This window comes from Phodopus roborovskii, unplaced genomic scaffold, assembly GCF_943737965.1.
Source record: "Phodopus roborovskii unplaced genomic scaffold, PHOROB, whole genome shotgun sequence".
In the NCBI taxonomy this organism is placed as follows: domain Eukaryota; kingdom Metazoa; phylum Chordata; class Mammalia; order Rodentia; family Cricetidae; genus Phodopus; species Phodopus roborovskii.
The window spans coordinates 34,988,340-35,016,161 of record NW_026126418.1 but is presented as its reverse complement, the minus strand read 5'-3'; the positions used below and the strand labels follow the sequence as shown (position 1 = coordinate 35,016,161).

Below are 27,822 nucleotides of genomic sequence, written 5' to 3'. Positions count from 1 at the left end.
CAAGTCCTCTGGAAGAACAGCCAGAGTTCTTCCCTCTCTCCAACTCCAGCACATTTCTTTTATGGTGAAACAAAAAGTCATAATTTGCTATGTGTGGTGGTACTCACCTTTAATCCCAGAAGGCCAGGGCAGGTGGGTATCTGTGTGAGTTTCAAGTAAACAAACAAACGAAAAGTAATCCTGCCCCCATGATGTGCAGAAACATACCCACATAGAACTTTTTTAAATAAGCTATTATGTTTCAGTTCATTTTTGCATAAGCTTGAAGCGTTTTAAATGGGTACCACTGTGTGTATGAGCATACTAGTGTGATGCTAAACAAATGTTGGACCACTGAGCTATACTAGCCTTCTATATTTTAAAACAATTTGCACTCGGGCATTATTCAGGTATCTGTGATGTGTGCTTATTAGTTGTTTTCACATAGAGGTTAATGAGTATATAGTAGCTAAGACATACATCAAAGACTTCTAACAGTCTAAGTGTGTTCCAGACAGCTGCTATGCAACACACCACCAATAGGATGCTGAGCACCTCAAACTTTGTTGAAAGGATGGATCAGGAGTATAGCACAATGGTAGAGTGCTTACCTAGCATGTATAAAGCCCTGGGCTCCATGCCCAGCAAGACTAAAGTTTGTTGTTGTTGAGGGTAGAAGTCATACTCAGTGTTCTTAGCATCAAACATACAAAACCCACAAAGAAAAACAGAGACATTTGAAGATAATGGATTTGTTCATTATCTTGATTGTGGTGATAACATGTGTATATATGTTTTAACTCATCAAATTGTATAATTAGTTAGCTTCAATTTCTTATAGACCATTTATACTTCAATGAAACTAGAAAAATATATTTCATTATTTACCCCTTATTGAACAGAGCAAAATGAAAGAAAAAATTTTCTGAGATAGCGTTCCTAGATAACCCTGCTTGGCCTAGAATTCACTATGTAGACCAGATTAGCTTGGAACTCACCGTTAGGAATAATGCAGAGTGGGTTGGGACCACAGGTCCAGGTTCCCATCCCGAGCTGGGACCATGAGGCGAGGTTGGGGGGCAGGTATTGGATGGTGGGTGGATGGGGAAACAGAGACCTGTAGACGTGAGTCATATTGAAAGTTTTATTGAGGGGAAGGTAGGAAAATAAGGTAAAGAGACAGAGACAGAGAGAGGACAGAAGAAAAGGAGGCAGGAAAAAGTCTTTTCTGCCCCAGGAGAACAGCGGGAAAGAGAACATAAACGGGCGGGGGGGGGGTCTGCTTTTAAAGGGTCCTTTGCACCTATGTGTAGACTATGTAGTCACGGAACCCTGGGCTGACCAGGGTACTGCTTGAGTGCATTCTGCCAGGTGCCAGGGGCAGGCCAGCATAATGCCTGAATCCTTACACTCACCAAGATCTACCTGTCCCTACTTCCCAATTGCTGATCTTAAAGGTGTGTGTCACTACTCTCAGCAACATACATAACCTCTTAAATAATTATATTCTCTAACATATTTATGAGAATAATATTGATCTACATTCTTGAAAACAAAAAATTATGCTTATGAGTATGAATGTTTTGCTTGCACATGTACCACGTGTGTGCCTGGTGCCTGCGATGTTCTTAAGAGGGCGCCAGATCCCCTGTAATTGGAGTTACAGACAGTTGTGAACCATCGTGTGAGTACTGGGAATCAAACCCAGGTCCTCTGGAAGAGCAGCTGATGCTCTTAACCACTGAGCCATGTCACCAGTCCCTCTAACGAAACCTTTTGGTGCCTAGCTTAATAATAGGCAGCTGCAGCCAGCATGGTGACACAAAGCTGTAACTCCAGGACTTTGAAGGCAGAAATGTGAACAAGGACTGCCTGGACTACAAAATAAGAGCATATCAAATCATACCCCCACACACACACAGCCTCTCTTAATTTTTTTGTTCTGTTTTTGTTGTTGTTTTTTGTTGTGGTTGGGTTTTTTGGGTTTTTTTTTGTTGTTGTTGTTTGTTTGTTTTTTTTTTGTTTGTTTGTTTTTTTTTTTTTTTTTTGAGACAGGGTTTCTCTGTGTAGCTTTGGAGACTGTCCTGGAACTAGTTGTTGTAGACCAGGCTGATCTCTAACTCACAAAAATCCTCCTGCCTCTGCCTCCCAAGTGCTGGCATTAAAGGTGTGCACCACAAACGCCCGGCTGCCTCTTTTAATTTTGAAAAGGTGAGCATGGTGGTTCACACGGTAATCCCAATATTCAGGAAGCCAAGGCAGAAAGATTAATAATGTTAACATGATTTGAAGGATATAATAAATCCTACAACCAAAATTCCACAGTACATAAAAGGAACAGCTAGGTAGAATGGCGCAGGTCTCTAATTTCAGCATTCTGGAGTCAAGGTAGGAGGGGTTAATGTGAGTTCAGAACCACTCTGGTCTCCATAGTAAATTTCAAGCCAATCAATTTGGCAAACAATATGAAACTCTGGGAGAAACCAACAACTAGAGTCTTCTATCGGCTTCCATATGCAACTATACATAATGTGCACCCATGACCCAATTAAGAGTTTAAAAGGCAAATGTTTTCACATTATTATTTAAGTATGTGACCATGAAAAGCTCTTGAGCATGCCCAGGAAACCCCAGACCACTCTGTGTGAATCAGCAATTTATTTAATATTTTATTTGTTTACTAAAAATTATCACGAGCTTAAAGAAAGCACTTTGATTTATTAAAAAAGTATTCATAGCCTGGGCAAGATTCATGTTTGTAACCACAGCAGGAAAGAAGCTGAAGCTGTTCGATTTCCAGGCCAGTCTGGGTCACAAAGTGACATCCCCCCAACACCGCATACCCCACACTCCTGCCAGTCTCAAAACAAAAAGACAAGAAAAAGTGTTTGCCCAGCGCTCACTCTATATTGCGCATTCCTTAAAGCGTTCACCTTCTGTTTGCTCACAATAGAGGGACTCCAGAACTGACTTGTGAAATAAGGCTCAAGGGCTGGCTGTGGTGCACACCTCCGGGAAAGCAGTGAGTCCAGACCAGACAGTAGAACCTGTGCAGGTTCTGAGACCCCAGACAGTAGAACCTGTGCAGGCTGGAATGTAGCCAGAGAGAGCTGGGACCTCCAGTGTCTGCGAAGTGGGCAGGGCCAGAGCCCCGCCAAACCAGAAACGTAATTTGGTGAAGTTAAGATTTCTTGATGGTGTAGGAAAATAGCAGGAAGGCGAAATGGCTAAAAATCTGCGTGGAGACCAGAAAAATGGCACAGAAGTCAAGCACCCTCCGAGACTTCCGCCCCAAACCGACCCAGTGACGCAAACCAGCAGGGGAAAGAGCGTACACTACCTTGTGGAAGCTTGGGGCTCGGCGCCCGCCGTAGACATCGTGACGAAGCCGGCGCGTTGCCCTGGAGCCCACAAGACGCCGCACGTCCGTCACCGAGGACATCGTCGGCCGAGAGCCTCTGGCGCCATGTCTGTGCTGGATGTGTTGTGGGAGGACCGCGACGTGCGCTTCGACGTGTCCTCGCAGTGAGTCTCTGGAGGCGCTGGGCCCCCGCGGCTGCGGCCCCCCGAGGTCCTTGGCCCGCTGCCTATCCCGAATGTGAGCCCATCGAGGCTGGGACCCCCCCTGGGTCCAGCGGTGGAGCGCACGTAGGGCAGGGATTCCCAAAAGCGGGGTTCTAGAACAAAATCAGGAATAGCATCCATTGCCCCCGAACGCTTGGCGTGACTGTGAAGTGAGAGCCGAGCGAGTGAGAGTTTTCCAAAACATCCGACCACGCAAACCTTGTGTCCGGGCTGAGCTATCGTCTAAATCTTTTCTAGCTTGATAAACAGAAGCCCTGTTTGTGCGGGAATAGGCTTTAAAGAGAAGATGGTTAAAGGCCTTCCTGCCCAGAAGTTGGGGGTGGGGCTGAGATTGTAAGTGTTGGAAAATATGACAGCTGAAGTTCTTGGATCAATAAATACCGTGGCGCCTCAGCAACTTCTTAATGGTACCTCCTTAAATGGAATAATGAAATATCGATACATTTTTTCAGCGTTTATGGTAATTGGATGCCTGTCGTGGTATTATTTCCTTTGGAAAATCAAGGGAAGGGATATTTGTAAAATTACAAACAACAGTAACTCATTACACACCTTTTAGGGATTTTCCATTGTGTGTGTGTGTGTGTGTGTGGCCAGGGGAGGTGTCTTTTAATCCAAACAAAACTCCAGTTTTCATGAACATTTTCAGTTTACCAGACAGTTACCACATGCTGGTTACTTTGTTGATAGAGACAAAAAAAAAAGGGGGGGAAATGCTGATCATACTCCCTCTTTCTAGTGCAGATTTACTTGGATGGCTGTGTAAATACTTGAGCAAAAGGGCCTGGGAGATAGCTCAGTAAAAGTTCTTTCTGTGCACAATGCAGGAGTGTTGGTCAGAAGTTACCTGTGGCAGTCACTTCTCTCCTTTGTTAGGGTCCCAGGGATCAAGCTCCGGTCATCAGTCTTAGTGGCAGCTACCTTTACTTGCTGAGTCATGTCACTGGACCCCTGAGGGTACTCCTTATACAACTTTTAAAAGTCATTCTGTCCCATAGCTGCCTGATGTCCTTCCTCTACTTAGAAACCTCTTGGGGCCTATTGTCATAGAGTTCCAGATTCTTCCATAGCTTGTCTCCTGAGTCCCTCAGCTACACTTCTCTCAATACTCAGTTCCCTTTCTCCGGAGTGCCTCTCTCAACTTACTAGTTCCCGTTTTCTTCAGTTGTGCACTCTTTGCTCTTTTCCTTGTAGGTATGCAATACTCCACTTCTTGATCTAGCTGATTCCCAAGCGGCCCTGGTCAGCTCAGGGCTCACTGACCCCCCCCCCCCAGGGTCTGGAAGTTATTTTCAACTGTACACGCACTCAGTGCTATATACTTTACACTGTTGTCTGCCCTATGCCTCTATGTCTCTCTTCCTTAATTAGATTGGTAGCAGATAGAGTTGAAGTTATAACCCTGACAGTATTATATTTATTTTAGACAGATGAAAACAAGACCTGGGGAAGTCCTTATTGATTGTTTAGATTCAATTGAAGACACAAAAGGAAATAATGGGGATAGAGGTGAGTAGATTTTGAGTTTTGTATTTGTGATTAAATGTATAAATGTTGATTCACATTAGCTGGAGAAAAAGCATCATATGTAAATTTAACTGTGAGAAGAAAGATGTTAAGTCCACAGGTTTTCTCAAATAAAGGGTAGATAGTAATCCTACAGATAGGAAACACAGATTCTCCATTAGTGTTAGCCTGTCAGTACTAAGTCTTGACTCATGACACGAGATTTTTCTAGTGTAATGGTTAAAACTCCAGGAGCCCTGTTTGTAGGCGTCATAGAATAGTTCCTACTGTTGGATCTGCCTGCCACCAGAAGAATACAGAGTGGTGAACATTAAATATTCGTGGCTGTGGTATCTGTAGCCACACTTCACCTTAGTCCTGAAGCACTGCACAGCCCCCTCAGATTGACCCCTAGAAGTGGACCTGTGCAAGGAGAAAATTTAGTGCTGCACTGAGAAGTCAGTCAGATAGTCAGTGAAGTAGCAGTAAGTCGTGTAGGAATGTTTGTTTTGTTTTGTTTTAGAGCACTGAGAAACAACTGGACCTCTAGTGTCCTGAAGCTAAAACCTTAATGCAGCTGTCCCTGGAACCAGTGGTCAGTGTGCAACATCAGGGTCTGAAAACTCATTGCTATTACTCACAGGTGGGGTAGAGGGGAGTTTGGTGTATCCTGAAATGTTTCTGGAGGAGAACTTGAGGAGAAATCAAGGATGAGGGAACCAGCCACCTCATTCAGATAAGGGGGTCAGTGCGTCCTGAGGAAGGGGCAGTAACCTTATTGCAGAACAGGCTTAATGTGGCTTTTAGGTGGCTGCATGCTCTCCTAGATTTTCTTCTGAATTGTCCTAAGCCCCCATTTTTTTGTGTGAGGAAGCTGTTATCACTAGCCAGGAGCAGGCCCTGTCAGTGTCTAGGGGCAATCCTTAAAGGCAGGCTTACATTTCTTAATGATCCCTGGTGTCTATTTGACCACAGGGAGAGTGATTCCTGAACACCTAACAGCAAATAAAAAGTCTTAGTTTGTGCTTTGTAGGACAGAATAATGATTTTGCTGTCATAGTAGCTAAATCTTAGTGAAAAAGTGAGTTACCTTGAGGAAGTCAAGATTTGGTTGTTCATATACTGTTTGACAAGGAGGCTTTTGTGTTTTGTGACAGTTCATTCTCTATAACAAATAGACTGTGGATAATAAAACATTTTTTTTTGTTTGTTTTTTTCTGATTCATCAAGTACTCATTGACTGCAGAATCCTGTATCAGTGCTTTGGTGTATAGACAGTGTCCTAATTAGCTTTAATTATCAGCTTGGCAGAGCCTAGAGTTGTCTGAAAGGAGAAACCTCAATTGAGGAATTGCCTAGATCAGATTAGCCTGTGGGCATGTCTGTGGGGGTTTGTCTATTAATTGTTGTAGGAGGGCCCAGACCACTGTAGGCAGCACCATCCCTAGGCAAGTGGTCCTGGGCTGTATAATAGGAAAGCTAGCTAGCTGTGAGCTTGTGAATTAGGGAGCCAGCAGGCAGTATTGTTCCATGGTTTCTGCTTCAGGTTCCTTTCTTGACTTCCCTCAATGATGGAGTGTGACTGCCCTCCCCAGGTTGCTTTTGATTCAAGTGTTCTTTCACAGCAACCGGGGTCAAACTACTACAGAGGGCGAGAGGCTTCCTGGGGTTGGGGAATGTAGCTCATTGGTAGAATGCTCTCCTAGTGTGTTCAAAGCCCTGGGTTCAATCCTCAGCACTAAGTGGTCATAAGAAGATGAGAAGCTTGAAGTTATCCTATCCAGGGTTTTTCTTTTGCTTATAACAAGGGAAGGAGTGGGGAAACCTGGCTACAATAATCCCCTCATGGTACCTGAATTCTGTTAGAGTTCTGTTAGAATTCAGGAAGCTTTGTTTCACTGAAAGTTTACAGGAATGTTCAGAGTGTGTAGTTTATATGAAGGTGGAGAGGACACGGTGAGTTCTGCCTTCCAGCCTTGTACATCTGCTCCTTTCAAGCAGTTTCCAGGTGACCAACTTTTAAGGCCATGCCCCATTCAGGACCCCCTATTTTGAAGCTGTGAGTACCTCAAAAGATTAGCACATTTAATCCACTTCTAAGTACTCGGCCATGAAATCGTCAGATTAGCATTGGGCACTGAAGCCACAGAGGGTAAAATGGGTCATGGAGATTTCATATTTGGGAGATTAGAAAAAGAAACAAGGACAGAGAAAAAAGTCCAGGCCTGGAAGAATGGGCTTGGAGCTGCAGGGAGGGATCCTTCCTGAGAAAAGAGGCTGCACGAGAATCTTAAAAGTTGTAGCAGATAAATAGCAGAAAAATGAAGAGAGTTGGCTGAAAGTTTTGTAAGGCAAACTCTTCCCACTTCATACTTTTCTTCTGGAGATGCTAATAGAAAAGTATAAAAGACAAAATATCACCTAAGTGAAATGATTCAAGGAAATTGGTGCCCCTGTAATTTTTAAGTCGTAAAAATTAGTTTGTAAAGCATTAAAATACTAAGGCAGGATTAGAAGTTCACATCTCTAGTCCCAGCTTGGGTGGCCCAGGCAGGAGAATCCGTGGAACCTGTGAACTTGAGAACAGCCTATGTGCTAGTGATACTGTCTAAACAAGGGTGGCTTCATGGAACCTGGTATAATAAAGCTTTTCAGTCTGAAAGAGCAGGGTAAGAAGAAAGGAAAGGAGGGAGGGAGGGAGGGGAGGGAGAGAGAGAGGGGAGGGAGATAGGACTGGAGCTATAGCTCTCTGGCAGAGCACTTGCCTGTCAAGTGTCAGGTCCTGGGTTCAATCATCATTGTTCCCCCTTTCAAAGAAAAAAAAAATACTACTATTAACATTGTATAAAATAAATTAATTAAAATATGATTGCATCATTTTCCCTTCCTGTCCTCCCACCAACCCTCCCATGTTTCTTTACTCACTCTTAACAGCTTTTTAGTGTTTATTATTTGCCAACTGCTACTTTTATATATAATTTTTATATATGTAATCTCACTTAGTAGCGCTAATTTAAAGTGAACTTACCATTTTCTCATAGGAGGCAGCTGAGAGGCTACTTGGCTTTTCTAATATCACATAAATCAACAATGAACTGAACCACGTTATGTTTTCTGTCTTAGTTAGGGTTTCTATTGCTGTGAAGAGACACCATGACATGGCAACTCTCTTTCCTTTCTTTCTTTCTTTCTTTCTTTCTTTCTTTTTCTTTCTTTCTTTTTTTAAGTGTTGAGTAAACATACCCATTTCTCTTCAATGGATGCTAAATTATTTTTTTAAAAAATAGCAAATACAGTGCTGTAAAATTTTCAGCCTTGTGGTTTTTCTCTGATTTAGGGCTGCTCTCTCCACCCCTTTGTCTAGGAGGAGTGTGTCAGCACAGTCTTGCTTCATCAGACTCGGCCTTGGTCTTCCAGTGACCACAGCAACTCTTATAGGGAAAACATTTAATTGTATCTGGCTTACAGTTTCAGAGGTTCAGCCCGTTATGTCATGGCAGGAAATGTGGCAGTGTGCAGGCAGACATGGTGCTGGAGAAGGAGCTGAGAGTTCCACATCTTGATCCACAGGCAACAGGAAGTGAACTGAGTCCCACACTGGGTGTACCTTGAGCATATGAAACCTCAAAGCCCACTTCCTCCAACAAGGCCACACCTTCTAATAGTGCCACACTCTATAGGCCAAGCATTAAACACATGGATCTCTGGGGCCATAACTGTTCAAACTGTTCAAACCACCACAGTATCTGTCTTTTCTTTCTTTCTTTCTTTCTTTTTTTTTTTTTTTTTTTTTTTTTTTTTTTTTTTTTTTTTTTTTTTTTTTGAGAGTTTCTCTATGTACCCCAAGTAGTCCTGGAACTCTTATTATAGACCAGGCTAACCTCAAACACAGAGAGCTACATGCTTCCTGAGTGCTGGGATTAAAGGCATGCACCACCCTGCCATGCCTTCTCTCTCTCCTTTTGAGACAGGGTCTTACTATGTAGCCATGGCTGGTGGCCTGGAACTCAAAGATCCCCCTGCCTTGGCCTCCACCTTCCCAGTGCTGGATTAATTAAAGACATGCACCACCACACAGATTCTTCTTAAAATTGTTTCGTCCTCCCCAATTTTAAGCCTAAACTCCAACTCAGTTTATTGCTAGTAGGCTTAACTCTGAACTTCTTGGTCTAGCGTTGAAGAACTACTTTGTCTGCAGTCAACCTTTCTTGCCTGCTGTGGCAGGATTGGGTACATGGTTCACTTAAATGAGAGCTGTGGGACTGGAGAGATGGCTCAGCACTTGAATGCTTCCTATGTGTGAATAAGGACCACAGTGGTCCTCTGAATACCTGTAACGTCAGCACAGGGCAGGCTGGCACAGGAGGGGCACTGCAGCTTGGAGAGCGGTAGAGGAGGCCACCTGGTTCTCTGCCATGTTTTCTGTACTTTGTGCATCCACAAACACATAAACACAGCACACAAAATGAGAACTGCTAAGAGACACCTGTATGACACCTGTGTGTTAGTTACTTTTCTCATTTCTGTGGCCACGTACCTGACAAAAGAAACTTAAGGAGGGAAGTGTTTATTTTGTCCCTCAGTAGAGTTCATCATAGCAGGTAGGGCATGGCAGCAGGAGCTGCCTGCCCAGCCCATATTTTGCTTTTTTTCTTTTAATCATCTAAACCAGACTGGCCTCGGGCTTGGTATGCAGCTAGTTTTGGCCTTCAACATGTAGTCCTTGTGACTGCACCCCTGAGCCCTTGGATCACAGGCTTGTAGGAGCACCATGTTCACCCTGAGCACTTGGGACACATGATGCAGCTAATACAAGTGCTGGGCATCCAACCAGCAAGCTGTGGAGCCACAGCATCCATCCCCACCTCAGACTGTGCTTTGAAAAGGGCCGTCAGCTAACCTGTTCTTACTTGCTTTGCCTTTAGGTAGACTCTTAGTAACAAACTTAAGAATCATCTGGCATTCTTTGGCGTTACCCAGAGTCAATCTCTGTAAGTATTCTTCTTTGATAAGAAGCTAAGGGGGAAAAATTCCTTTTTCAGGAAAGTTGGATGGTATATTTGGTATTTAAAATAAACAAAAAAATCTAAAGAACTGAGGACAAAGCTCAGTGATAGGCACTTGTAAAACACAGGAACAATTTTCTTTTGGTTTGTTTGCTTGTTTTGTTTTTCAAAACAGGGCTTCTCTATGTAGTCTTTTCTGTCCTGTAACTCACTCTGTAGATCAGGCTGGCCTCGAACTCAGAGATCCACCTGCCTCTGCCTCCCAAGGCATGGGATTAAAGGCATGCACCACCATGCCTTTATGCTTATACCATGAAGTATGTGGAAATATAAAATCCTTCCAAAATCAAAGATTGATCACAGACTATATCCTGTGTGAAAAAAAAATAATGTTATTGTGTTTCAGCCTGTGTTTTGTCTTGGTTATGGGGGACTGGTGTTTTCATGGGTATAGTTTTTGTCTTTACGTTTTTGTTTTGTTTTTTTCCTGAGATAGAGTTTCTCTGTAGCCTTGGTTGTCCTGGAACTCTGTAGGCCAGGCTGGCCTCAAACTCGGAGATCCATCTGCCTCTGTCTCCGGAGTGCTGGAACTAAAGGTGTGCGCCACCACCACCCAGCATCTTTACATCTTTTGTTGTTATTTATGTATGTGCATGATGTGTGTCTGGGGTGGGGCTCTGTGTGCCAAGGGACAGCTTTGTGGTGTCAGTTCTCTCCTCCCTCCTGTCCATGGGTTCTGTTGATCAAATTCAGATGCAGCGGGTGCCTTTACCAGCTCAGCCATCTCTGTTCCTTCTTTGCTTTTGATTGTCTTTGAAAACATAACATAATCGTGGTAAAGTTTTTTGTTTTTTGTTTTTTTTTTTCTCTTCCCATGTTAGAAGTATTTTATTTGTTCAAGGAATCACAGTTGACCCTCAAGTTCTTATAATTATTCCTTCATTCATTCTTTCCTTTTGGGAGGGGGCTCTCACATGTTCCAGGCTAGCCTCTTACCTGCTGTGTCACTGAAAATGACTTGAACTTCTGCTTTCCCTGCTTCCACCTTGTGAGTGCTGGAACTCCAAGTGTGTGCTCTGCACTGCTTATCCAGTGCTGAGGATCAAGCCCGCGTCTTCATGTATGCTGAGAGAGCAGTCTACCCACTGGGCTACATTCCTAACTTCAGTTTGTAATTCATACAAATTTTAAAAGTTGTACTTCTGCCCGGCAGTGGTGGCACACCACTTAATCTTAGCACTTGGGAGGCAGAGGCAGGAGGATCTCTATGAGTTTGAGGCCAGCCTGGTCTTCAGAGTGAGTTCCAGGCCAGGCTACAAAGCAATACAGAGAAACCCTGTCTTGAAAAACAAAACCAAAGTTGTACTTCTGTTTATGTTTACTTTTCAAAACTTTAAAGTTCTAAGTTTTAAAATTATTTTACAATATTATATTTCTCAGTTTACAATATCATACTCCTTATATTCTTTGTCTTTCCTTTAATTTTAGCTATTGGTTACAACTGCATATTGAATATTACAACAAGAACTGCTAACTCGGTAGGTCTGGAAAGTCCTGGGGAAGTGTATGTATAATGGAAACAGCTTGCTTCCGCTTTAAATGGGAACTTGTCCTTTAATTCTGCACTTTGTAATAAATTTGTCCTTCCAGAAACTACGAGGCCAAACTGAAGCTCTTTATATTCTGACAAAATGTAACACCACCCGATTTGAGTTTATTTTCACAAATCTGGTTCCTGGGAGCCCCAGACTTTTCACCTCTGTGATCGCAGTGCACAGGTACAGAAGCATCTGGTGGAGTTTTGAGTGTGAACATCACTTTGTTGTAATGGTGTGAAGCAGAAAATTTAGGTGTTTGACAATGTCTTCTAGTTGCAAATACCCCAGGTATTTAGAATACTCCATTGTCATATGTCAAGCACATTGAAAGAGTCTATAAAGTGTATAAGCCATAGTGTGCACACTTGTGATCCCACCACTCTAGAGGACAAAGCAGGAGCACTATTGGGTCCGGGCCACCCTGGGCTACATATCACCACCTTTGCAAAATGGAAGACTACTGGAAAGAGTCTGCTAAATCAGCTACCAAGGTAAAAAAAAAAAATTCTAGTCATGAGTTTAAAAGATATTTATAGCAGAAGTAGACATTCAGATGTTTTCCTTGAGTAACTTTTCTTTATAATTCTTCAGATTATTAACAGTGCTTCTCTGAACATCTATGTACAAATGTCTGTCTCAGGGTGTATGAGGTATAGCTTGGTGGCTGAGCACTTGCTTGATGGGCCCAAGGCCTCGGGTCCCAGCCCCAGCAAGATAGCAATAGCATATATTTTTCAGTTTTCATGGTCATACACCTAAACCATAGCTCTTTATTTGACTCTAGAAGTGCTGTAATCAAGACTAGAACACATAGTAAGCTCAAGGCCAACATCTAATCTTCAAAATGCAGTAAAATGAAAAGCTTGAAATGGTTCATAAAGGGATCATAGGAGCTGCTTTCTATTAATAATATAAAAATATTGTGTCCTGGGCCTGCAAGATGGTTCAGCAGGTAAAGGTGCTTCCTGCCAAACCTGATGACCCAAATTCTGCCCCCAGAGCCCACGTGTCAAGAGAGAACCTACTACTATAAATTGTTTTCTGGCCTCTTCACGTGCACTGTGGTGTGGATGAACACCACACACACACACACACACACACACACACACACACACACACACACACACACAAATATGAAAAAAAAAAAACAGAAAAACACTTATGTTCCTTCCTAAATGAGTATAAGCCGTTCTATTCTTCTCCTGGTTATGTCTCGATGATAAAGGAAATTAAGATTTATAGACAGAATGCTCAAACCCAATTGCTTAACAATATAACAGAATCCTAACTAACGGAAAACCAGGTTTTATTTTTTCTCCCTCTCTGCCCTAGATACTCTTTAGCACTGATAGCACTGATAGAGTTTTCTATGCATGGATAGATGTAAACATAATATTTTTAGGTCATATTAAAATAGTAATTGGACTTTTGTGCCAAAAGAATACTAATGACATTGACTAACACTGGGAAATGAAGAATGGATATGTCAGTATTTTGCCACCATGACAGAAAATGAGTCACCCATCCTTACTGAAAAGGAAACTAATTTTTTGTTCTTTGGGGTTTTGTGTTTGTTTTGGGTTTTGTTGTTGTTGTTGTTGTTTTTTCAAGACAGGGTTTCTCTGTGTAGTTCTGACTGTGCTGGAACTCACTCAGTAGACCAGGCTGGCCTTGAACTCACACAGATCCACCTGCCCCTGCCTTCTTAGTGCTGGGATTAAGGGCATGCGCCACCAAACACTTGGCCTTGTTTTGTTTTTGACATGGTCTCACTCTATAGCCCTGGCCTAGAACTCAGTATGTTGTCCAGGATGGCTTCAAACTGTCAACAGTTCTCCTGCTTCTGCCTCCCAGGTGATGAGATTACAGGCATGGTGCTACCACAGACAGCTGAAGAGTGAATTCACCACAGTAATTGAGTGATAATCATTAACAGCTGTGTGTCTAGGAGATGAGCAAGCACAGCCTAAAGCACCACAGTTTCTGTCTGGATTGATTGGTCTTTGTTTTATTCTTTTTCATAGAGCATATGAAACTTCTAAAATGTACCGGGATTTTAAACTGAGAAGTGCAGTTATTCAAAACAAGCAGCTGAGATTATTACCACAAGAACATGTGTATGATAAGATCAATGGCGTATGGAATTTATCCAGCGACCAGGTATTGTGTAAAGTCATGAGCCTTTTTGGATTGTTTCAGCAGCCATTTTCCCATTCATCATTGGGTTTGTGTAATTGTTAACATTAGCAATCTGGATAAATTAGGGATTTAGGTATGAAGAACTATTCTAGTCTTCATGGTCTTATGCCCTTTCCTCTACTTCCATTCTTTATAGAACCAAGAAGTGCAATGGGCCTCAGAGATGCTCTAGTTCAGTCTGTTTTCTTCCATCAGTGAGAAATACAGAGCCACACATCACTTCCCACTGTTCTTCATAACACACTGGTAGAGATGAACCATGGTGTGGATAGACTTAGCATCCCCTAAGTCAGGGTCTTGCTGTGTAGCCCTGGCTGGCCTGTCACTCACCGTGTAGAGCAGGCTGGCCTAGAGTTTGTGGAGACACTCCTAGTCCTGCCTTCTGAATGCAGGGTTTACAAGCATGCACCCAGCTCCCCAGAGATCTGCCATCCTGTGTGTGCTTAGCTTGAGATGGGGTCTTATTATATAATCCAATCTGCCCTGGAACTCAGCTTCTTCAGCTGAGGACTGGGTTTCAGAACCCTAGCTCCAGAGATATCCAAGACCTGTAGCCTCTATGGATACTGAAACTCACATGTATACATCCATATAGACACACACATATACAGTTAAAAATAGGTGTGGTGTGGTGGCCACAGCCTACCTCCAGCATTCAGCAGGCAGAGGCAGGCAGTTCTTTGTGGGCTTAAAACCAGCCTAGTCTATATAGTGAGTTCCAAGCCAGTCAGAGCTACAAAGTGAGCCCCTGATTAAAAATAAATAAATATAAAAAAGTTTCATTGTTTTTGTTGTTGGTAGTGTTTGCTTTATTTTATGTGTATAGGTATCTTGCCTTTGTGTATACCTGTGGACCACATGCGTGCCTGATGCCTCTAGAGGCCAGAAGGTAGAGGTTATTGGATGCCTTGAGACTGGAGTTACAGGTGGTTGTAAGCTGCCTTGTGGATACTGGGGATTGAACCTGGGTCCACTGAAAGAGTAACTAGTGCTTTTAACCACCAAGCCATCTCTCTAGCCCGAAGTTTTGTTTATTGAGACAAGGTCTCACTGTGTAGCCCAGGTTAGCTCTAAACTCATGCCTTAGCTGCCCAAGTCCTGAGATTGCAGGGTAAATTGCCACATTTGGCTGTAGTTTTATATAGATATTTGTAGGTTGATGGGGGTTATACCATGGATTTATTCTCAGTTGACATAACTCCTTTGCTCAGGCATATCTCAAGTTTTGAATAATAAATATAGAAAGATGTAATGCTTAAAAAATGCTGTGTCAGAGCTGGAGAGATAGCTCAGGGGTTAAGAGCACTGGCTGCTCTTCCAGAGATCCTGAGTTCAATTCCCAGCAACCACATGGTGGCTCATAGCCCTCTATACTGGGATCTGATGCCTTCTTCTGGCCTGCAGACGTACATGCAGGCAGATCACTCACACCTAAAACAAACACAGAGAAACCCTGTCTCGAAAAACAAAAACAAAACAAAAAAATGCTGTCAGACACTATAGTAAAGGCCTTTTTGTGTGTGTGTGTGGGGGGGTGTTTGTTTAATTGATATTTTTCAAGACAGAGTTTCTCTGTGTAGCCCTGGCAGTCCTGGAACTCACTCTGTAGACCAGGCTAGCCTTGAACTCAGAGATCTGCCTGCCACTGCCTCCAAAGTACTGGGATTAGAGGCATGGACCAATAACAATAACTGGCTAAGGTGTTTTTTGTTTTTTTAAAATGGGTTATTCAAATCCCCATTTTGCATTTGACAAAATATACCAAGTAGAATTTTTTGGGTAAGTAAAATGGGTGAACTCTATTCATATGCCCCTGAGCGCACGTGCATGTGCACACGTGCGCTCACACACACACACACACACACACACACACACACACACACACACACTAAATTTTTTAAAATTTAAAAAGAACTTGTCCATAGACAAATATACTAACTTAAAAAGTTTTAACTATACTGGTGTCCTATTGCTTAATGGTTTTGGGGTCCAAGCATTGAGTCCTCTAATTGTGCCAGCCTGTAAACAGTAGAGTCACTGGTATCCCATAATACCAATTTCTTGTATTAATCTACTGCTGGGATAATCAGAATTATTCTGGGTCTTAGAAAATAAACTGGAGCAGGCATTGGTGGCGCACACCTTTAAACCCAGCACTTAAAGAGAAGCAGGTGGATTTCTGTGAGTTTGAGGCCAGCCTGGTCTACAGAGCAAGTTCCAGGAGAGCTGGAGCTGTCTCGAAAAACCAATAATAATAGTAATAATAATTAAAACACCAGACTGGGAACACAAACAAGCAATTATTGATTTATCTCTATCTCTCTCCTATGTAGGGAAATTTAGGAACTTTTTTTATTACCAATGTGAGAATTGTTTGGCATGCAAACATGAATGACAGCTTTAATGTCAGCATTCCATATCTGCAAATTGTAAGTCTATGTGTTTTAGTTACTGCCTTTAAATTTAGAGTAATAATATTGTTAATAATTATTATTGTTTGGGGTTATATTATGAGTTCTGGGTTTGTTTTGTTTTGTTTTGTTTTGTTTCCTTTTTATATGCTATTAACTAAAAGCATTCTTTTGGGGGTCAGTGAGATAGTGCAAGTTAAGGTGCTTGCCACCAAACCTGAGTTCAATCACCATGACCCCCACGGTAGAAGGACAGCCAACTCCAAAGGTTTCTCAGACCTTCATACTCATACACACTTGGGCATATGTGTCCCTCCCCCAAATAAATAAGTATGTTTAGAGTATACTTAAGGATAAGTAAACAAAAGCATTGATTCAAAATGTGTTTATTATTTTAACAGAGAAAATACTTAATGTATTTATAACTCAGCATAGTAGATACTTTTAATCCCAACACTAGACAGGAGACAGGATGACTATGGACTATGAAATAAACCCTTTCCACCCAAGGTTGCTTTTGGTCACAGTGGCTATCACAGCACTAGAAGCCCTAACTAAAACAGTACCACTGTGCTCCAGATCAACAGTCAAGACTGTGAGCCAGCGTACAGCCCTGCTATTGAGGAACATTGTTCTGGCAGAGGAAGCAGCACATTAAATGGAAAATCAAAGTGTTTATAGGAAGGAAACCTAGAGAAGTATGATGGTTTTTTTGTCTGTGGTACTGGAGATCAAGCCCAGAGTCTTACCCAAACTAGGCAATAACCCACCACCGAGCTTTATCTCCAGGCAGAAATAATTTGTCATCAAGGCTGGGGAAATGTGATAGTCTGATAGGTGTTGATAAATCGATGTTTGTATTGTTTATTGCTTGGTTTCGTTTAGTTGGAGATGTTTTTTGAGGCAGAGTCTCTGTGGTCCTGACTGGTAGAACTCATCATGTAGCCCAGGTTAGGCCTCAAATTCGCAGCAGTCCTCGTGCTACACAACCCAAGACTTGGGGTTACAGTGTTTTGTCACTGTGTAGTGTTCGCTGCTGCTCTGTGTTCATTTATGTGGCTATGGCTTACCTAGGCTGACCCCTGTTATGCTGAATACTTACTGAGTGGTAAACAACCTTGTGCTTTCTGCTCTTCAAATAGAATACTTTTTTATTATTTAAGAATAGAGTTGCCAAATGCGGCTTCTGGAATGAATTCAGCCTGACCCAAACAGCTTGCAATACGATACATCACAGCTTGTCACTGTAGTAGTCATACTCCAACTTCAGCTCTAGCCTCAGCCACTGCTCTACTCCACAGTCCCGAGTATGTGTGTGTGTGTGTGTGTGTGTGTGTGTGTGTGTGTGTGTGTGTGTACATGCACGCACACACATGTGCTCTTCCTGTCTCACCAACTTGTGTCACCTAGTTAGATAGATAGGTAGAGATTGACATGTGTCTTAGTTTTCTATAGCTGTGATGAAACCAAAAGCAACTTGGGGAGCAAAGAGTTTATTTCTGCTACACTTCACTTGTTCCCAAAGAAAACAGCCCACTAGGCTTTGAGCACTTAATGGCTTTTCTAGCCCTAAGTTCAAAGGCCACCACAATCCTCCCCAAAACACATTGTCAGATCTGTCATAGCAGTACCCTGTGGGCTGGTACAAATTCTGAGTTAGGTTTCTGTTGCTGTGTTAAAACACCCTGATCAAAATCAACTTCAGGAGGAAAGGGTTTGTTTTAGCTTATGGTTGTAAGAACCAGTCCATCACTGAGGGAGGTGAGGGCAGGAACCTGGGGGCAGGAGCTGATACCAAGACCATGAGGGATGCTGTCTACTGGCTAGCACCCTCATGGCTTGCTCAGCCTGATTTCTTGTGGGTTCCTGGACCACCTACCCCGAGGTGACCCCACCCACAGTGAACAGGGTCTTCTCATACCAATTATGAGTTATGGAAATGCCATGCAGGCTTCCCAGCAGGCCATCTGGTAGGGCATTTCTCACTCAGTTCAGGTGGTCTTTCTAGATGACCCTAACTTTTGTCAGTTTAATAAAAAAAATAACCAGGGCAAGGTGTGAGAAGCAGAATAGTACACATAACTTTAATCTTATTTTAGGAGCCACAAATGACACTGGCCCCCTTTTGTGTAAACTACTCAGAAGACCATTGACTGTAGCAGTCAGGAATGGCTCTATATCAGATGGCTCCTCATAGCTGTTTTCTGTACATGGCTTTGTCAGTTCGCCATCTGTCTTAGTCTGATCTTATTGTTTACCGATTCCTACGGGATGAGGTTAGAGAGGGGCTTCTGCCTTTTAGACTATGAAGAGTAATTCTTTGGCAAAAGTGAATGTGGTGACTCACACCTATAATCTCAACACTCAAGAGGCTAAGGCAGGAGGATTTCCCAGAGTTCAAGGCCAGCCTGGGCTTTGTGGTTAGTTCCAGGCCAGCCTGAGGAATGAGACCTTTTTTCAAAAACCAGGGCTACAGCACAGTACATAATTAAAATGTGTTACTACTATCCGATAATAAAAATGTATGTTTTTTTTCTTTTTCATTTTATATAGCGTTCAATAAAGATTAGAGATTCAAAATTTGGTTTGGCTCTCGTCATAGAAAGCTCTCAGCAGGTAAGGTATTTTATATTTTTATTAAACTGATAAATTTTTAACTATGTGGCTAGGACTTTAGTTGTTATTCTATAGTCACCAGTTTACTTGCTAGAATATCAGCTATAACATGAAGACCTATGAAGTGTTTGAAGTCTTATAGTAATTGCCTCCACAGGAAAAAAAAAAAAAAATCCTCCCTATGTGTGTTTGCAACTACAAACTCAGTAGCTGCCTGCCTCAGCCTCCTTAGTGCTAGGATGATAGGTGTGGACACCATATCACCTGCCAGCTTGCTCATTAGATGTATATAATCATTGTATTAATGTGATTATGAGGGAAATCACTGTGCTAGCTCAACATATTTCATTTATTATCTCAATCTAATAACTCCATGAAATGGCTGTTTTCCCTTCTTACAGTCCAGGATTCTAAGGCCTGGAGGGTTAGGCACCTTTCCCAGAATCCTGAAGTTGGTAGGGATGGGAGTGTCTTTTCATCCCGGGTTTGTCTGACTCACACTTGCTTTGAGAAGCAGGGATATGTGGAAAAGCACATATACTCTGAGATGTTATATTCTCACAGACTGAACATCATCTATTAGAAACTGCTGAATACCCATTATGTTGTGTAGTTGCAGAAGTACATTTGAAACTTAAAAAAACCCTTTACTTACAGTCTTGAACTCAGGCTGGTCCTGAGCTTATGGTTCTCTTGCCTCTGCCTCCTGAGTGCTGAGGTAACAGGCCTGTGTGACCACGCCCCCAAATACGTTTTTAAGTGAGTTATCAGAGGCATCTTTCTAGTTACTCCCAGCCCTGCTCCCTCATAGTGTACTCAACAATTGTTCTTCCTCCTAAACAAGGGATAACATTGCAAAACCGCTCCTAAATTTAAAAATGAATGTCTATTCTTTCCCATGGCCTATTCCTGCCATTTGCTAGGTTCTATATCCCAGGAAGTGTGCCAGCAAGGTCTATTTATTCTGTTTAATACAACCACTTGATAACCATTTTATTTTTTAAATGGGGCTTAGAGAAAGAATATTGTCCAGTGTTAGTAGTTGATCCAGAACCGATCTCAAAAGTATGCTTTTAACATGAAAATATGCTCTTATCTCTTAGAGTATGCTACTTTAAACAAAGCACTACCTACCAGTCTACAATCAGTCAGTCATAGTCAAGATGCTCTGCAAGAAACCCTGCAAAGAGATATATAGCTTCAGATAGACCATTTTAAATCCATAGTCTATCTGTTCCTTCTCAAGTCCTAGTCCAAAAAAACAAAAAACAAAAACAAAAAACCCTTAGTTCCTTTGGCCATTGCACTCCACTGTGCATATTTTTTACCTGGGGATATCAGCTTGTGTTCAGAGATGAAATTATGTGCCATTTGGACATACTTCAGCATATGAGGGAGGCAGGGGTTCAGGGAGAGAAGTTAGAAAATGAGCTGCACACATGTTACTGCTGCCTGCAGCTCGTCCATGCCTCCCTAGAGGCTTGTTGTACTCCTCTGTTCTTGTGTTTGGAATTTTCAGAGCACAGAGTTTAATTTCTTAAGAGAGCTAAGCTGTGATTCTCTGAAACAAGGACAGTTAGCCTGCATTCATCAAATCCTCTAGGTATTGTTCCTCAGACTTGGTTTTTGTGTTTTCATTATTTTTTTCTCGCAGAGTGGAGGATATGTTCTTGGCTTTAAAATAGATCCTGTGGAAAAACTACAGGAATCAGTTAAGGAGATCAACTCACTTCATAAAGTCTATTCTGCCAGTCCGATATTTGGAGTGAATTATGAAATGGAAGAAAAGGTAATTTGTTCAATACATGGATATAGAGTTTGCTGAATTGCTTACATACTACCTATAAAATTCAAAAATAAACTTACTGTGTACAAACTTTAAGCATATATGTAGACTTTGGTCCAGTGAGTATGGCCTCAGACTAGCCATCTCTAACTGGTGATTGTTACTGACTTCTAGCCGATTGCTTCATCGTTCATTCCTCTTGCCCAGTCTGGTCCCCATTGTCCCACAATGCAGAAAATCCAGAATTTGCTCCATCAATGTGTTGATAGTGCCTCTGACATGCTAGGTTTCTGTTTGTTTGCTATCTAGTTATTTACTTGGTTTTGAGCTAGGGTTTTTGGCCAGGATTTTTGGCCAGACTGGGCCTCAAACTCCTACCTACCTTAGACTCAGCATCTATACTGCTGGTACCTCAGACACATATAACTGTGCCCAGTTAGTTTTGAGATGTTTTGAGTGTCATGTCTTTTTCATCTGTAGTACCAACCCTTACTCTGCAGGTGCATCAGCTCTCTTTTGGTCTGATCGTCTGTCCAGCTGCAGCCCTCATCATCTGATCTGTCACTAGCATCCTCACTGTCTGCACTGGTACCCTTGCTCCCCCTGTTTCAGTTCCATCACCGACCACTCTATCATGGGTTCCCTTGTTCTCTGCTTCCCTGCTGGGGCCCCAGTGTATGCCCTAATGTCGGCGTCCCAGCCACCCACTTTCATCAGCACCAGTGCTGGTATACTGACTGCTGAACCATACCACATCCACTACCTCTTCCATCTCCTGCTCTCACACTTCAGTGTGCAGCCAGAGAGAGCCAAGAATCCGGCTGGGGAGTGGGCAGTTCATGTTCACTGAGGTACTCTGCCCTTCTCTGCATACTCCTCAGTAATACCATTGGCTACTCCAGCATCGTGTTTTGTTTTAATAATTTTGTGGATGGGTGCTGTGGCACACATGTGGAGATCAGAGAACAACTTTCAGGAGTCAGTTCCCTCCTATCAGAGGGTGCGGGGACAGCTCATCCTGCTTACCAGCACATGCCTTTACCTACTGAGCCATCTCTCCAGCCCCGCCAGCTTCTTTAACTTTGATGTTTCTGGATGCCTTGTACATCTATTTTTCTGGTGCTGACACTGTCAACTGTCCTTATTTCAAAAAAAAAAAAAGTTCTTGAATATTGTCATATAGATAAGCATCTCAAATAATAGAAATATAAATTTGTATTTGAAATTTTTTGCATTGTGTGTATGTGTATACACACACATACACACACACACACACACACACACACACACACACACACACACACACCACAAAGGATCTGGGGATCTGGGATCAAACTTAGGTCATCAGGCTTGGTCTGGTATTGAATTTCTTTTAGTTTTTAAAAATTGTGTTGTTATATGCAGGGTGTATAATTTTAATCCCAGCACTCAGAAGGCTGAGACAAGTGGGTATCTGTGTCAGAGGCCAGCAACTTCCAGTCTGATCTACACAGGGCAATCCTGACTCCAGATAAATTATTTGTTAATGTGTGGGTATGTGCTTGTGTGCACAGGTGCCTTCAGAGCCCAAAAGAGAGTGTTATAGGTAGTTGTGAGCCACTCTAAAAGAGCAGTGATTATTCTGAACCACTAACCATCTCTCCAGCCCCCTAGAACTGAATTCCTTACTTCATAATTTCATTATCCCCGTCAGTAAGATATATCAGACCTCAAACATGACATTGCTGATAAGAGTCTCCTTGTCATGCCCTTCTCAGATGCAGTGTGCTGCTGACTTAGTATTGTTTCCTGCTTCTAGCATTGCCAAAGGTAGCTGTGCTCAAAATCTTGGGGACTTCCTTTATTTTCTCCATTATCTCATCTTGCATATTAACTTGATTATACCTGTCTTCCCTGTGCCTACCCCTCCCTTTCCATTCAGACTGTGATTGCTGTTGCTGCTGCTCTATGAGGAATGGTGTAAAATCAGCAAAGTCTGGAACCTGACTTTTAGTCCCAGATTCACTGTATCCTATGCCCCTAGCTTCACTTTCTCATGGCTATGTGGACATACCCTTCTCATAGCTACATGAACATACCCTCTGACATCTGCATGGACATACCCTTCTCATATCTGCATGGACATATCCTCTCACATCTGCATGGACATACCCTTCTCACATCTGTATGGACATACCCTCTGACATCTGCGTGGACATACCCTCTCACATCTGCATGGACATACCCCCTCACATCTGTATGGACATACCCTCTGACATCTGCGTGGACATACCCTCTCACATCTGCATGGACATACCCCCTCACATCTGTATGGACATACCCTCTGACATCTGCGTGGACATACCCTCTCACATCTGCATGGACATACCCTCTCACATCTGCATGGACATACCCTCTCACATCTGCGTGGACATACCCTCTCACATCTGTATGGACATACCCTCTCACAGCTATGTGAATGTAATGCAGTGTGCACAGGAGAGGTTTGGTGGCATTCCACTTCCTGTCCTCTCTGGCTTTCATTTCTTCTCTTCTCCTCTGTCCTTTGAGCCCAATCCTCACCCATAACTAGTCATAGCCACCCACTCTTTGACTTCTCAGATGTTTTCTAAGTCTTCAGGGTGACCTTCTGACTAGCCCTTTTCTGTCTGAAAAGTAATTAAGAGTTTTTTTCTTTTAAGAATATCTTGGGACTGGAGAAATGGCTCAGCAGTTAAGAGCACCGACTGCTCTTCCAGAGGACCGAGATTCAATTTCCAGCACCCACATGGCGGCTAACAACTGTCTATAACTCCAAGATCTGACACCCTTACACAGACATACATGCAGGCAAAAAAATGCCAATGCACATAAATTAAAAATAAATTATATAAAAAATAACATTTCAGCCAGATGGTGGTGATACACTCCTTTAATCCCAGCACTGGGGGTGGGGGCAGAAGCAGGTGGATCTGTGTGCATTCCCATCATGTTCCCAGCCTGGTCTACAGAGTGAGTTCCAGAACAGCAGGACTGTTACACAGAGAAACCCGTCTCAAAGAGAAAAAAACAATCTCTAAATACACTAAATATGTATACATGAACATTTCCAGTTTTAATTATTTTGATGATGATGTTGACTTCATATTTAAAACTTTATGCTTAACTTTTACAACTCAAGTTAGTTTTAATATAAGAATATAAATTATAGAGTGACTTGAGTGGTTTTCGTTATTATCCTTTACTAGTACTTGCCATTCTCACAGTACATTTTTCTAAAAAAAAAAAAAAAACTTGCTTCCTATTGACTCTGACATCTTAATTTTTAGCCACAGCCACTTGAAGCTCTGACAGTTGAACAAGTTCAAGATGATGTGGAAATCGATGCTGATGATCACACGGATGCTTTTGTGGTGAGCACCAGAAAGCACTATTGAATTTGTGTGATGTGCATCTGAGTCATGCATGGCTAATAATGGTGTGACTGTGTACAGTGTGGGAAAACTTGAGACTTTTGACATGAGTTCGAGGGCAATTTTTTTAAGCAAGAGAATTTCTTTTGTGAGAGCACTTTTAAATTCCCAACCTAGTAATTAGTTTGAGAACAGTTATTTAGAGGAAACAATTTTTCTTTAATTTGCATTCTTTTAGGATATGTATCTGAGCAATATGATTTCCTGTTTCTAAATAGGTATTATTTAATTACCCAACATACTAATGATATTGGGCTGGATGTATTAGTGCACGCCTTTGATCCCAGCACTCAGGAGATGGAGGCAGGTAGATCTCTGTGAGTTCAAGGCCACTTAGTGAGAGATCTTGTCTCAAAAAAATAAAGTAGTGCTTTCTAATGTTTCCATATCCTGCAGTCTTATGAATCTGACCATAACACATACCTTCCCTCCAGCAAGAAATAGTTTCAATTAAAGATGTGAAATTGGCATAAAGCGCCCTCAAACTGTATAGTGACACTTTGAAGTGCTACTTCTGTTTGGTTTGTTTCTGGGTTTGTTTGTTGTCTCTTTTTGTTTTGTTGTGGTTTTGTGTTGTGATGTGTTTTACATTTATTTATGTTTGTTATGTGCACATAGTAGATACAGGTGCTCTGTATCTGAAGCTGAAGTTAGAGGTGGTTGTGAGCTAGCTGGTGTGAGTTGGGAATTAAACTCAATGCTCTTCACAACCGAGCCATTTCTCCAGCCCCTGAACTTGATCTCTTGACCTCCTGCCTCATGTGCTCCTATTAAAGCCAACACACTTTTTTTTGTTATTGTTGTTATTTGGTTGGTTAATTTTGTTGTTGTTTTTATTCGGTTTTTATTTTTTGAGACAGGGTTTCTCTGTGTAGCCTGGCTGTCCTCGAACTCACTCTGTAGACCAGGCTGGCCTTGAATTCAGATCCACCTGACTCTGCCTCATAGCGCCACCATGCCCAGCTCTAAGCAATTACCTTTTTTTCTAATGACTTTTTTATTTTTATTTTATGTGCATTAGTGTTTTGTCTGCATATATGTCTGTATGAGAGTGTCAGATCATTTGGAGATGGGTTACAAATCTGCCATGTGGGTTCAGGGAATTGTTTGTGGGTTTTCTTTTGATGTGCAATGGTGTTTTGCCATGGAAGTTGGGTCTCCTGGAACTGGAGTTAGTTATGAGCTGCCACGTGGGTGCTGGGAATTGAACCCAGGTCCTCTGGAAGAGTTCTTAACTGCAGAACCATGTCTCCAGCCCCTCTGCCATCATCTTCTAAAGAAGAAGCAGAGAAGTCATCTTAAATCTCCTTTCAGGTTAACAGTGCTATACATCAATTAAAAAGCCTGTTTGCTTAGTGCATAATGCAACTTAGAGACTTTAGTACTGCCGTAAGAAATTTTAAAATGTTTGTTGTTTTGTTTTTAAGACAGGGTCTCACAGTGTAGCCCTAGTTGAGAAACTCACTATGTAGACAAGTCTGGGTTCACACTTACAAAGTTCTAATCTGCTTCTGCCACCCTGAATGCTAGGATAAAGGGCCTGTACCATCACAAGAAATAAGCGTTGATGGTAGTATTATAGGTAGAGAAACTATGAAATGCATGATAACCAAATGTGAAATATACTTAGTTACTAAATCTTTCTGAAAATTAATTACCTGTTCCTTAGACCCCTGACTTATTTTTGTATGAAGCATGTAAAATATCATTTTCTTTATCTCCTAGGCTTACTTTGCTGATGGAAATAAGGTAAGGACATTTTACCTGTAGTTTTGTTATTATTGTTGCTCTTTTGTTTTTTTGAGTTTCAAAATGACAGCATTTAGCATTCACTAACTTAGTGAAACATTTTTTTGTTTTTCCTCTTCCTGGCCCATCTTCCATTCCCACCTCATCTTCTTACCTTCCCCAAAGCAACAAGACCGTGAACCTGTATTTTCAGAAGAACTGGGGCTTGCAATAGAGAAACTGAAGGATGGATTCACACTACAGGGACTTTGGGAAGTAATGAGTTGAGCTTGAGTTGAGCTGGATTCTATTTAAATATACCTCAAGATTAAAAGATAGAATAGTTTTTATATTTATAGTTTTTATATTTGATATCTTAAGAAGTTTTTAATAATTAAGAAAAAACTTCTTAATCTTAGAAAACTGGCACTTTTCTAAAACTTATATTCAAAATTGTAACTGAAATGTACCTGGTTTGTAAATGTTTATATTGTATCTAATACTTGTAAAATAGCAATTTACAGATATTAAATGACTATGTCATGTTGGATTCAATAAAGATTTTTATTCAGCACCATTTAATGTTTTGAAAGTATTATTTTAAAAAAAATCATTCTTAAGAAATAGTCAGGTCGGGCAGTGGTGGCACACTTGGTCCTAGCACTCGGGAGGCAGAGGCAGGCAGATCTCTGTGAGTTCGAGGTCAGCCTGGACTACAGAGTGAGTTCCAGGACAGCCAGAGCTACACAGAGAAACCCTACCTCAAAAATCAAAAACAGGGGGAAAAAATTCAAAACACAAAGAGAAAAAAAGAAAAGAGAATCAAGTACTTCTTAACACAAATCTTGCTTAAATATATTATCACAGGACTCTAATACAAATACACTGTTTGTTTTTGAGACTGGGCTTTACTATTCAGCTCTAGCTGTCCAAATTACAGTTCTTAAGCACACCATTTGTAGGGGCTCATTTTTGTAAAAACTGATAATTTAACTATTGTATATATCAGTACAGAATGCTAGTCTGTAAGTGATACTATGATTTTGACAAGAATGCATTTGATTTATAAGGAAATGTTTTGTTCATTCATTGACTATCTCCTTGTTTGTATTCACTGAGACTCCTTTGAACATTTCTCAGATAATATCTTTTTGGACTCCACTGACATCATGCAGTTGTTTTGGCTACAGTGGCAGTCTAAAGAAAATTGATGGAATCTTTCAACAAACAATTGTACTTAGCCAAAGGCACCCTTTTTCATTAGGGAGAAATGAGCACATAAATACATTCAAAATAAGATGTAATATGTATAATCATAGACATACAATACAACCTAGTGCTGCCCTGATTCACTAAAAAATGGTGGGGAAAAATGCTACATGTGGTTTTGTTCATATAACGGGAACGGGTTTCTAGAGATCACAAACAAAATGCGTCCATAAACATCGTTCACTGCTGTTGAAGCAGACGGGACCATAAAATGGACCACAAGCAAGGAATCGTCTCAAGCATCAGACCCTGGTATTTGTATCTGACTCACTAATCTTTTCAAATGTTATGTGTTACGTGTGGAGAGAAATGAATCATTTATGGTTTAAACAAGGGGAGCAGCTGTTAGCTTTGTCCAGTGTGTTAAAACCTTTCATGGCATCTATAAATGGAAAAAGAACCATTAGTTCTCCATTCAGCTGTCATTCTAGCAGCTGACAGTATCATCAACTCACTGTGATAGAAAATAAAAGAAAATGCCCTGCGTGCAAAGACAATTTAAAGCTTGAGAATACATAATACCCTGATTTGGGGGTGTTTGCTCCTTCAACAAATAACCGTGGAGCATCTATGGGGCCTAGAGACTGTAGAGCCTGATCACACAGACCTACAACACAAAAGTCCAGTCTTCACTGTATGTTGGGGGCACATTTAAGAACACCAGCCATTGAAACTTCAGCATCCCTG

At 41.7% G+C, this 27,822-nt stretch overlaps 1 protein-coding gene and 1 non-coding gene across 2 annotated transcripts; one reads left to right on the top strand and one right to left on the bottom strand.

The window, feature by feature from the left end:
• The first annotated feature begins 3,421 nt into the window (after positions 1-3,421).
• Positions 3,422-26,200, top strand: Bbs5 (Bardet-Biedl syndrome 5). Its single transcript, XM_051184530.1, has 12 exons — positions 3,422-3,504; positions 4,991-5,073; positions 9,996-10,061; positions 11,565-11,614; positions 11,727-11,854; positions 13,699-13,834; positions 16,207-16,302; positions 18,838-18,900; positions 20,555-20,689; positions 23,995-24,078; positions 25,864-25,887; positions 26,053-26,200. Exons 1-12 carry the CDS (start codon positions 3,446-3,448, stop codon positions 26,152-26,154), a joined length of 1,026 nt encoding a protein of 341 aa, XP_051040487.1. The 5' UTR covers positions 3,422-3,445; the 3' UTR covers positions 26,155-26,200.
• Positions 8,359-8,488, bottom strand: LOC127222919 (small Cajal body-specific RNA 4). The gene has a single exon (XR_007834599.1). It is a non-coding gene; the product is annotated as a small Cajal body-specific RNA 4 (non-coding RNA).
• Positions 26,201-27,822: the final 1,622 nt, after the last annotated feature.